The 12,502-nt window shown below is 36.4% G+C and overlaps 1 protein-coding gene across 1 annotated transcript in view; it reads right to left on the bottom strand.

Annotated features, from left to right (window-relative positions):
- The window catches only part of THSD4 (thrombospondin type 1 domain containing 4), a 226,809-nt gene that overhangs the window by 37,704 nt on the left and 176,603 nt on the right, over window positions 1–12,502 (bottom strand). Inside the window, exon 7 of the mRNA XM_054388088.1 lies at window positions 11,314–11,518. Within this exon, the coding sequence (XP_054244063.1) occupies window positions 11,314–11,518 (205 nt within the window). The remainder of the gene's footprint in view (window positions 1–11,313; window positions 11,519–12,502) is intronic.

Here is a 12,502-nt window from a genome sequence, read left to right as displayed (position 1 = left end):
AATTCAAACACATTAATCGAATTTCTTATGTTTATCTTTTTAAATTAAACCATCTACAAGGATAATGACAATGTACTAAATTACAAATATGTGACACTTCTTAACCAACTAACAGAACGGAATAAAATCATATGTTTTACTTTGCAGTTCTCTAAAATCTATCTTCTGCACAACTGCTCAGAATTGAGCCCACACCAAGAGGCACAGGGAAGGAACATTCTGTTTCATTCATAAACCAGTTAACTTTTACTTATAAATAACTGACAGACGTTGACATTTCAGTGCACAATACCTCCCCCTCTATTAGAGCTAACCACTCGCAGCCAACAATAAACTAGGTCTGTTGCTCATTAGGACTATAAGAACATGTGAACAACTATTTTGAACTAGAGACTGAATATTCAGGAATGAACTCTGATGTGCCATGAAAAGAGACAAGGGTTATAAGAAAAAATAATTTCTCACTGTATGATTTTAAGATTTTTTTTCAGCTGATACACTGGAGACATTTTTTCTAAATTCCACTTTGTTAAAAATGTAACAGAAAATGATGATGATGTGAAGTTATAATCTCTTAACACAAATTTAAGACTACACCATGCATGTCGGTCATCATCGTCTTCTTGTTGTTATTATTATTATTATTAATTATTATTATCAGAAGACAACTGAAGAAAGCCATTGTCGATTTATAATGTAAATTTCAGTTAAACCCAATTCCCATGGCTTGAAGAAGTAAACAAAAAGTATTTGGTAAGGAAAAAAAAATATCAGAGTGAACTATCATTATGGCTAGGTAACAGCCTCTTCTAACTCTTCCACATACTTGAAGAAAAAAATCAATCCCCCCATACCTCTGGGATACCAACCTAAAAGGGAATGGTGGAGTGTTACGACAGAAATTCAACAGTGAACTTGTAATTCCACTTATTGAAGGAATCTACACTGTCCTCTGACTAAACATCTGCAGATCTATTATACACTAAGACGTTGTTGCCCTAGGTCATTACAAGCAATTTACAAAACAAATGATGAGGCCTCTTTTTGCCAATAAAAATGTATCTTTTGTCTAAAGTTTTGGTACTGCTTATCATTTAAAAGTTCTCACGCTTTGCTTAGAATTCTGTTGCTCAACAGAACAGAGGACTTGCTCATCCCTGAGGTTTACCTCCCATAATTTCAGTGAAATTTCCACACAGAAACCTTATTTTAAGTCACATTGAGATGTTCCATGTTCTGTACCAGCTACAAACAAAGAATTCTATAGTTGTGAACAGCTGTAGCCTTGTGCCACGAGAGTCACTGACTCAAAGCTGGGCATTATTTTATTTGGTAGAAATGCTGGTGTAGGTGGCTGTAAGTGAATGAGATGGATTGAGTTACTAACCTCAGATTAGCAGATGATCTGCATCTGGAATATTATGTCCTTATTAAACCCCTTTATTAGCATTTTGTGGTTACTAGGGATATTGTTTTCCTTTCTCAGGATGCCTAAAACATGTCTAGATTAGCAGTGCAAACTGGTAACCTTTGCTAAGTAGCTTACTAAAAACAAGTTCAGAATCTCACACAGAAATTCTTCTGACTTGAATCTCTCAGCCACGCTACCCAAATGTTCAGAATTACAGCAGTTTGACTGTAAGATAATATATAAAATAAATTGAGCCATGACCATGGGGTAACTCCTGCTGACAGTGGGGTAACTACTGCTGCCATGGGTAAAAATACGAAAGGAAGATTGGGTCTGTACAGTTCCTAGGCACCCATATCTTTCTGACACAAAGTGTTTGAAGTAATATTCAACAGAAAACAAAGACACTGGGAAAGTTAAGAAATAAAGGATAAAGTTTAATCCCCTTGTCTAACTTAATCACAGGGTCTATAAGCCAAGTTTTAAATCCCCATATATATTGTGTATTAGAAAAGACATGGATTTCTTCTGGAATTTAATGCTGCAGTATAAAAATATTCTCACAGATGAAATCTCTTTATTGGATCCAACCACAAAGCCACTAATCATGTAGAATTTCTACTGGATGATTATATTTTACTAAAAGATTTTCAAAAGGGTAAGAAACAAAAATGGTAAAAATGAGAAGTTTGAAATGAAATAAGAGAACCAACAGAAAAAAGGGAAAAAAATGTTTCTTTTACAGAATTAGACAAAGATGTAAGAACACATTCTCTCTGGCTAGATCAAGGGATACTTAAGGAACAAAGAAAGATTTTTTTGCTATCCAAAAAAGGAATTTTGCTCAGAATAAAATAAGATTACGGAATCAAAGAATGTTATACAGAAATATCTGCAACAATTGAAACCAGGTTCCCAATAATTTTTTCTTAAGAGTTAAGTTGTGCAGCATTTGAACAGCCATTTAAATTAGTAACAACCTCTCCTCTTGGCAAGAAAAGGAAGAAATGCGTCTTCATGTGATTTGGGAATTCGTCTATGGATAGTTTACGAATTTGGACTGACACTGGTCATTCTTTATGTATAGCTAAGCCAGAGTATAAGATTAATTTTGGATTAAAGTTTGTAGGAAGTATGAGGAGAAAAGTATTGTATCAGACCAATGACGAGCAAGGTGAGATCACTACACGTTAATCACAACTTTAAAAGAATATCCTTAGACAAAGCAGCATTTACACTAGGTAAAAAGCCAACTGAGCAAGATTACATATGAGGGACTTTAATCAGCCCAGAGTTAATAACTTCCACAGAGTACATGCCATTTCTGAAATGGTCCCTTGTTGGCCATCTTAGACACAAAAAACAGAGTGAAGGCAGATAGTCAGCTGCATCAATGAGAGGAGAATCCCTATTAGTGAATATCAGTCAGTGCCATGGAATGTATGCATTACACATGATCAATCAACATACACCGTTCAGAAGAGATTACATGTTTAAAGAAGCCTTGAACAAACCATGAATTGTTATTTCAAGCACTGTGAGCTAAAGCCAATGTTCAAACAAGTATTCTCATGCAAACTACTTGGTGACAATTAGTGTATCAACTAGATCATCAACCAGAAGACAGAAATAATCTAAAGCTTTGATACCCAAGAAGTTCATATTAGTTTTAGATTAATGAAAGCTGGTCAAATAGCCCATCTCTTTCATTTATTAATGCACTTTCTTTGAAATTTTGCGTTTAAGTTTCTTTGTTCTGACCATAAAGGAAAAGAGAAGTATAGTTAAAACACTGTGAGAAACATTTTGGTGTCTGACAAGAAGCAGGAAATACGTGTAGTTCTCCTGAGGCTTCCAGAACAAGGGGTCTTGCAGAGTTATATAGATAACCAGATTGCAGGGTGCTTTACAAGTCAAACTGAACAACCAGCCTGTCTGAGTCTCTACTCACTATTTTGCAAACTTCTTTTTATCTCTTTCCCTTCCTTCAAAACAACCTTTCCACATTTCAAGAGAAGGAAAAAACTACTCCTTTAATACAGAACTCATGAAACCAACACCTCAGTGGGATTTGTTGCTGTTGGCTGCTGTTCAGATGATGTATTTGCAGGATAGATCATCAAAGCAACAGAAGGCTTCAGCTGGTGCACTGCTGTAGCGACAGCTGTTTTCATAAGAACATAGCTTACAAACAAATGGTAAAAAAAAAATAACATCACCTCTGTCAAATGATGACAGAACTAGGAAAACACAGGATATGAAAACATGCTTTCTCTGAGTTTCAAAACTGGTCATAACTGTCATCAGTGAGCAGATACGGGCCAAAAAGCCTAGCCAGTGGGTGCTGTAAAGAAATATTCGCATTTTTGTTCAAGATGGAGAGGCAAAAGAGGAAAATGGCCAGGGAGACATTTACCTGGAAAAGCAGCAGCATGGAGAATTCTCCTTGAGATTCAGGGCAGATGAATAGCTATTACTCTCCCAGGCTGGACATCCAGACTTCTTGCTCAGCACCCCAACTTAAGACTATCTCTCAGCAGATCTCCCGCAATCAGCAAGAAAGGGGAATCTAATTTACAAGCTTGCAAGCAAAACCACCAATGGCAAGTGACATGTAGAAGACTGTTTTATAAGACAGTGGGGGAAATCTGTGATACAGATATTAACCCAGCCATTGAGGGTTAAGCATTTTCTTTCCTGAGGCCAGGAGAAAACGTACCTCCCATCACCCAGATGAGTAGCGTGGTGTGCTTTTTTTAAAATCCACCGCGTAATATATAAAATGGAATAAACCAGCTTTTGAAAAAAGCATTTCTTTCGTATGTTTTAAAAATGTGCCTGGAACCCTATAGACCACTATACAGAGTTTTAGATATTATCTGGCTCTTTAATGAAGCCAGAAGGGAAAAGGTCACCTTGGAATTTAATATAGTAAGATAACCTTGCCAGAAACTCTAAAATGTAATTATTTAAGCAACAGCAGTATTGAAAAAAAAAACATGGTCAGCAAAGAATAATGTCCTAGATATATTTGGTTCAACTACAGGTCATTAGACTAGGTAATACTCTTGTGCAACTTGAATTCAGTGGAGCTGAATTCATTAACACCAGGGTTGAATTTCATCCAAAATCTTAACAACTTTAAGGATTTTAGTAAGCAACCACTCTAGCCAAGTAATACATGTTGGATATAGTAAGATGAATATTTGCTTAAGTGAAACAAACTCTTCCTACAGAACAGTAATGTGAAATTCTTTTAAGAACAATAATTCAAAGGTTATATAAATGTAAGTGTGTGTCCATGAAGAACCAGGCATCTTAGTAACAAACTTCAGGTAAGAATCACAGAATCATAGCATGGTCTGGGTTGGAAGGTCCCAGTCCAAAGGTCATCTAGTCCAACCCCCAACTAGTGGGGGTTAGAAGTGTTAGAAAGATACTGATTGCACAATGCTATCTGTCTTAACATGCTGTCTCTTGTTTGGTTTTAATCCTTTTGAATTAGAAGCAAACCTGTGACAGTCTTTATTCTCCCTGGTAACATTTCTATACATTGCCTACACAAAGAAATGTCTTTGTGGTTTAACTCCAGCAGAGAGCAGGCAAGAGGACCAAGAGCAGAAGATAAAGCTCCCAGTTACTCTAGTCCAGATATTGTAATTATGTACTTGTTAACCAATGTATTCAGTACGGTGTAGATGTGAGAGAAACTCCAATTGAGTGTACAGATTGATGCAGGGATGCATTCAATGAGTAACACATACCATAAATCCTTGTGGGGGTTCCTTAAGCGCGATGCAATAAACATACACAATAGCATAGTTTTGGGTTTCAATACTTTGTAAACTCAAATGAAAAGATTGCAGGTTTTGTTTCTGAATAGAAAAGTAAGACTTACCAATGATGCACTGATAACTCCACTACTTATTTGGGACAGCCACTGAACACAACACACACCTAAGCACTGTAACAGAGGTTTACTATAAGCAGATTCCTTGTATACAAAGTAACTGAGAAAACAGAAAAACTTCTCCTCTGGCATACTCTTGCGTATTCTTTCTAAGCTCTGAAACTCAAACAACATATTCTCTCTCCTGTATTACTATAAAGTACCTGTTCCAACTTCTTTGCATAGCCATATTTAATCTTGTATAAAACTAAAACACCAAATTATTAAGAACAACTTAAAAAATTATATTTTAAAGTGTATTAATTGATCTAATTAGCACCACATAAAGGAAATCAAAGAGACAATTGCTACCATGTAGATTACAAAACTTTCATATTATCACACATGATACAGCAGTGCCTCTAACAATATCTTCTAAGTTCTCTGCCAGTGTTCTAATCCAACTCCTCTATTTGATGTAAATTTGAATCTCTAATCTGATTTCAAAATGTTATTTTGAACTCAAGAGCTGCTAACAATATTTCATAATGAGACACACTGTTCGAATTCTGCAGGGAATAATCAATCAAAATATTTTTTAGAGAATCTTTACACAGCCCTTTTAATATCAGCCACTGTGGTTTTCCTATGACAAATTCCTTAAATCCAGATTCATGTTCAGGCACACCAATATTCAAAAGAATGTTATTAACATCTTTGGCCTTTTGTCTAAAAAATACTAATGTGTAACTTGTTTTAATGACAAATACTGTATGCTGGCATGTGCTAACAGAAGCTGCCAGAAAAGTATCATTTTACAGAAAGCAGGAAAAATGGATTAGATCCAAAGATCTCCCTGTCTCATTTAGTGGTTGAAATTACCTAATTCCATGAAAAATGAAATTGAAATATGTAACTATTCCCTGAAGGAACTGCGAAAAGCTTTACAATTAGCAATGAAATAAATTTCACTATGAAGTATCTTTGCAGTAAATAGGTACAGCACAAAATAGTGAAAGAGTTGCCAAAACTCTAATGCATATAATTTCCCTTTCATATAAGATCTCTGGTAACATCTGCTGCAAACAATGGCAGGCAGTATGTCTCGTACCATTTGTAGAACTGAATCTCAGAGGCTCAGGTAACTGTTCTAGAAACAAACTGCTGCTTGAGTTATGGGACATTACCAGATTCTTCACAATTAGAGTAAGCTTATTACACATGGAAAGTGTATTTCAGAACTGATGCCACTTGAACCACTGTGTCTTTCACTTCTGTATTAAACAAAATTTCAGTTTTTACTATTGATTCCTCCTTCCTATCAGATTCTCTTGCTGTTGAGGCTATGGGTATGGACAACAACCAGCTTCTTTGAATTAGGTTTTCTGGGCCCAACACACAAAACACCACCTTTGGATTCATGTCATTTGGCTTTAAAATTTGCCGTTATCCCAAATCCCAATCCCAAAGATACTACACAAACCCATATGTTTTGCAGCATAAGTGCTGTAACATAGTGGTCCCACCTAAGGTATTATGGTCCTATTTAATTCAGTGGCAAGCTTCCCATTTCAGTGTATGAGAACTCGCCAGCTGATGATTAGCAGTGGGATAAAAAAATATGTCTTTGTCCCTTTTCTGTACAAGACCAGCATGTGACAGAAGTGCTTTGCCAATGGAAAGTCTGTCCACGGTCAGTAACTCTGTTGCTGAAAGGTCTAGCCCATCAGCCAGTCAGAAAATATTGCTGAAATCAACTTTGAGAAGGAAATTGTTCTTTACATAGCTCAGGACTGTACAGCCTATAGACTTGTTTACTGTAGAGTCTAAACCTAAATGGTAATGTGTAGCTTTTGATTCTAACATAAAAAAAAAACAAAACACCTAAATATACATATTAATTAAGACGTTAATAATAGTAACCAATAGCTTTTATTTAGCAGTTCCAAACTGGACTGCTTTTTTTTCCAAACACACACATAAACACACACGAGAAATACAAGATGTTTCCTCAGGAATTTCTGATCTGCCTTGTGGCTCTATTAGAGGTAGTTCATTCTGGCTCAGGAAGAAACATCTTGACTGTTAAAATATTTTCCTTTGTCAGATCAACACTTTTCCTAGATTAAAGATCTTCAAGAAGTGGAAAACCTAAAAGGATTTTTAGCATGAGAGGTAGGGGGAAGCAGGCAATGTTTGGAAGAAAAGAGGACAGGGAGAAGAACAGTTTTGCTGTATGAAATTAATTCATTCAAAAACAGGAGGATACATAAAAAAAGAAAACGTAAGCAGAAAATAGAAACAATGTTGTTGAAGGTTTTTCAGGTATGTGTCAGTGTGAGCTGAAATTCCGCCCCCCCTCCCCACCCCCCGACAATAACCAGGCTAGCTCAGTCTGGAGGCGAATGAAAGCTGTATTTACAAGCAGATCTACAATCTATGATGAAATGCAATGAATATGTACAAATATACAAAATTCACAACATTTAAAAATATATACAATCAACAGAAAAGCACAACCAAGCTCCCTTTGCTTCTCCCCAAAGGGAATCTTTCCCAAGGGGCCTCTCTCCCAGGGGCCTCCACCCCAGATCCCCCTGGCAGAAAGCAGAATTAGCTAAAAGCAGAAAGGTTGTTAACTTAGCTCACCAGGGTCAGTGTGTTATCTTCAGCCAGAAGAGAAGAAGCAACAGCAGCCAGACAGCCCAGCAAGTTGCCCTGACTGTGTCTACTTTGTTTTGAGTAGTAGTAGTTCTTAAACATTTCTATCTATCCAATGGAAGTGTTTAGAACAATTGTTATTTTGCTTTCTTACACCCAATAGTGACTTATTTACACTCTTTCGCTTTCTCTGCTTGAACTTTGAGAAGAAAAATTAAAATGACAGTTTCAAACCATCACAAGGTATACAGAAATAAAATAGTATAGATCACTAGACGCACAAGAAATTTATAATTTTATAGTTTTTGTGGTTAACTAAAAAGTTACATTGTCAGTTGAACAACTACTGAGAAACAGCTTGTCTGAATATTCTGACTTCCCAGATAATGACATGTTCCAGAAAGACTAAAAGTTTCATATACCACTGTCATGTTTTTTCTTTTAACAAAATTTCATTGTTTTCAAGAAGAACCTATACATTTTATTCTGCAATCAGTCAAATTTGTGTGCCAAAAAAAAGAAAATGCAATATTTAAAATTAGTAAGCCATAATAAGCTACCATCATATTCAGCATCATCATGCTTTTTATGAAGGTCACAGGTATTGCAACAACGAGCAATAGTTGACTACAGAAAAAAATTCACAAAAGCAGTATGGAGAACCTTTCAAATGTTTAGATGACTTTTAGCTGTTTGAAACTCAATGGGTAGGAAATCTCACATTGTTGCCTGATTTTTCCAGCACCTCCTGATTTTACAGAACTGCCTCCTGAAAACACACCTTCCCGGTTGCTTATTTGCTTAGTATTTTTGCCAAAGGAGTGAAAAGGTACAGAGCTTTGTAAAATTTGCTTGATAAAACCACAGGAAACTCAAGACAGTCTCCTGAACCTCCTGCAAGCAGGATAACTGCCATTCCCAGAAACATCTTCTGTCATTTTCTAAAAAAAAAAAAAAAAATTGCATCTTTGAGTTATGACTTTGCATTGAAGAAATCACAAAATGTGTAAAGTGAAAAAGGAAAATCAAAAGCAACTAACTTACACTCCTTGCAACAAGAACGTTGCTTACAAGAATCTCTGATATCTACAACTGGACTAAGACAGAACAGGCACCTCACACTTCAGTTTTGCAAATGAGTGAACTATGTGCTGCTGGGTTGTTTTTCTTGTTGTTGATGCAGCATAAGGATGAGTTTAGGATTTTTAATTTCAATGGTCAAGACTTCAGTTTATTACCATAAATATAGATCTGATGTTTACTAGTTTCTCTGAGCTCTCAAGCCTTCCCAGTTCTACTAGTGTGATGTGCTCTGTAAAAATGTGCATGTCTAAATTTTGCATGCTGCTTTATCAGTAAGAAATTTGTGACTACTGATATGCCAAAACCCATCCCCTCAATTACCATTTCACTTGTCCAACAAATTGCTTGACTAATCTTTCTCTAGTTTCAGTTTCCTGATCTGTTAGAACACGTGTATTCCTGTCCTGGTGCAACTCACCTGCCTCAATAAACCAAGTTATCATGTAATCATGTAACAGTGTAAGCTGAGAGGCAAGAGTCTTTCTAACTGGAACTAGAGTCTCAAGAATTCCTAACAAGGGAGGGAGCTGGCAAATTTAGCAGACTAAATCCATACCAGCAGCTTTAAAATTAAACATATGAAATGGCTTAAAAAAAAAAAAAAAGATAGCATAAACCAAGAGCTCACGGGATAAGGAGTAGCATGGGAAATAAAACCTTTGCCACTTTCCCATACATGCCAACATCCTTTTTAAGCAAAAAAAAAATTATTTTAAAGCAAAAAAAATGTTACTCTCTTTCTGTCCTGCCCATTCCAAAAATGTTTAAGTGGCTCAGGATACTTAACATAGTTAAGGGAATTTTTCTGCTAGCTGTTTTCAGATGCTGGCATCTGACAGAAACATTACATTTAACTCATGATACAGTGTTGTGGCTTCTTCCACTGTCTTGCCAAATAAGCTGCATTCTCACCCATTTTCCCTGGATGTACAAGTATCTATGGAAGCTCTTTAGACAGAGTTGTGGGTTTATTTCATCAAACAAGTTAGTGTTGATGGATGCTATACAAACTCTTCACATGAAAAAATGAATGCTAGTACATGGAATGTATAAAAAATACATCTAGATGAAAACAGGACAAAAGAGAACTAGTAAGATCACCCAAGAGGTCCAGAACAGATTGTCTTCCAGAACTTTGGGTAGCTTGTATTATTTCTTCACTTTTGAAGAGTCACCTTTTTGGTAAAATCCTGGAGTTCACATCATTCAGACTGTCCCCCCATAATAAACTCCCCATCTGCAGGCAAATGTTTCTGCAGAACTAGTTATAGCTCCAGCAGGAATTAACAAAAAGAAAGCAGAAAAGAGAAAGGCAATTCAATAACAAGCACTTTCCTTTCTTACACCTGAGCAGAAGCTGAGATCCTTATCAGCCAGAAGTGAGACAGAGCAGCTGTCAAACAGGAGTACTGGGATTTGAAACTTCCAGTACAGCTAGATAGTTCTGGTAATACTTACACCAAGCTAGCAAGAAAGACCTTGTGTAGACGCATTTTATTACTTGCTATGGTACTTTTAAAGACAGATCTAAGTATGGACTCACAAGTGAAGAGAATTAAAGGGTAAGGGTCAAGTTTTACAAATCTTAACTTCACTCCCCTGTTGACTCAGAATTGGCTCCAAAATAGAAGCTCCAGCATAGGCAAACTAAACAGCTTTGTAACCTGGGAACGTGGAAGGTCACAACAGGGAATGGCACAGTTCAGAAATGTACGTAAGACAGACGTAGATCTGCAGAAATTCCACATAATCTCTAGTTTGCAGCACACTAGACAGATGCTATGGTGTTAATATAAATATTCCAGGACTTTGTACAGTTTTGAATTAAGAACCTGCTTCAGAATAAACAATTGTACAAATGACCATGCATTCTGTGGATACCATCTCAGTATCATATTATCTCAAATCAATTTTGATGTACTTTCACTGGAAGAAAACTGAAATTTTTAGGCAATCAGAAGATGCTCTTTTTTCCTCAGTTAGCCTGGATACGTTTTACTTAACTGCTCGGAGAAGGTTAGTGATGCAGGAAGCATAATCAGCAGAGAGGAACCGGTAACAGGTCTGCGGTGTTTGTCATGAGAGATCAAGCCAGAACTATAAACTGCCAGTTATGATCAAAACACCTGTTGAATGATTTTTATCTTTTTTCACCTTTCTCTTCTGCTTGACATGTATATAGTGCTGCTTAGAAGGTCTTTCCTGGAATAACCTCCACCTACTTGTATTAGCGCACAAAGAATGCTTCATTCATTGAGATGCAACTTACCCAGATAGTTGTTGCTCTTTGACATCTCAGTAATGTTGATTTTAGTAGCTCCTTCAGGAATTTCCACTATCTTGTGGTAGCCAAGATTTGTTAGTGTGTGTTTGAAAACTCCAGACACAACCTTGCAAGCAGTATTGTCCCCTCCACATATTCCACACTTGTCAATCACTTTGTCTGAACCCAGATAGTCGTCGCAGCCAATGCTCTGCAAAATAAAGTAAGATTTCTTGGCTAAGATCTTACAACTGCAGACTTTGAACATTAACAACAAAGGACAGTATGACTTTTAGATAACAGTCTAAGATTCTAAGAATGATCATTTGAGCAATTTCTTCCCTTGTTCTTCTGTATGCAAAAAGTCAATAAACCCAAGACGGTTCACAGACGTGGGGATTTCAAGTTAGCTGACAGGTTTTTACACCCTGTTACCAACACCAGAACATGCTAAAGAACACTAATGCATCGATCATCACTAATTACACTCACCTAAGCTGAAAAAAAAACAATCTCTTAACACAGTTACTGTAGCTGCACCTCAGAATAGAGCTGAAGAGATATGATTTTTGTCATGATCCAAAATGGGCTTTTTACAAAAACAGCCATACTTTATATATGTGTATAAAGCATGTACTTAATCTCTAAAATTGAGCACTGTGCTCATTCTCACCAAAGGAGGTTTCCAAGAAGTATTTATAGTGCATCTAGACAGCTACAGAAGCAATATTCCTGTTCACAGAGCAGAAAACCTTCAACCCACTCAGTAACACCGACCCAGACAGGACAGTTTAAAAAACAACAACTACAACAAATAACTGAAAATAGTGTAAATTAAAGGGCAGAAAAGTACTGATTTGACACAATCCATGAAAAAGAAAAAAAATCTTTCCAACTTGCTGCACTTCAAAAAAGCACCCATACTGTAAAGACTATCTGCTCTTTTACAGAAACGTTTCTGTCCATTGATCTGGTTTGTATTTACAGACTTCAAATAATGTTTATGATGAACACTTCTCATTTATATGATAAGTAGTACATGCTAAAAAGAACTTCTCATTCACATAAGAATGACATATTACATGAGCCAGTAGAACAGAAGCCTATCTCGTATTTTATGAAGTGTGGTCATTTGATGGGAAGCATTCCAAGAAATGATAGAATATTGTTCTATTACTTCAAATTCTTGCAAATT

This window comes from Indicator indicator, chromosome 16 (genome assembly GCF_027791375.1).
Source record: "Indicator indicator isolate 239-I01 chromosome 16, UM_Iind_1.1, whole genome shotgun sequence".
In the NCBI taxonomy this organism is placed as follows: domain Eukaryota; kingdom Metazoa; phylum Chordata; class Aves; order Piciformes; family Indicatoridae; genus Indicator; species Indicator indicator.
Note: the sequence above shows the minus strand (reverse complement) of the source record. Positions and strands in the feature narration are given on the sequence as shown.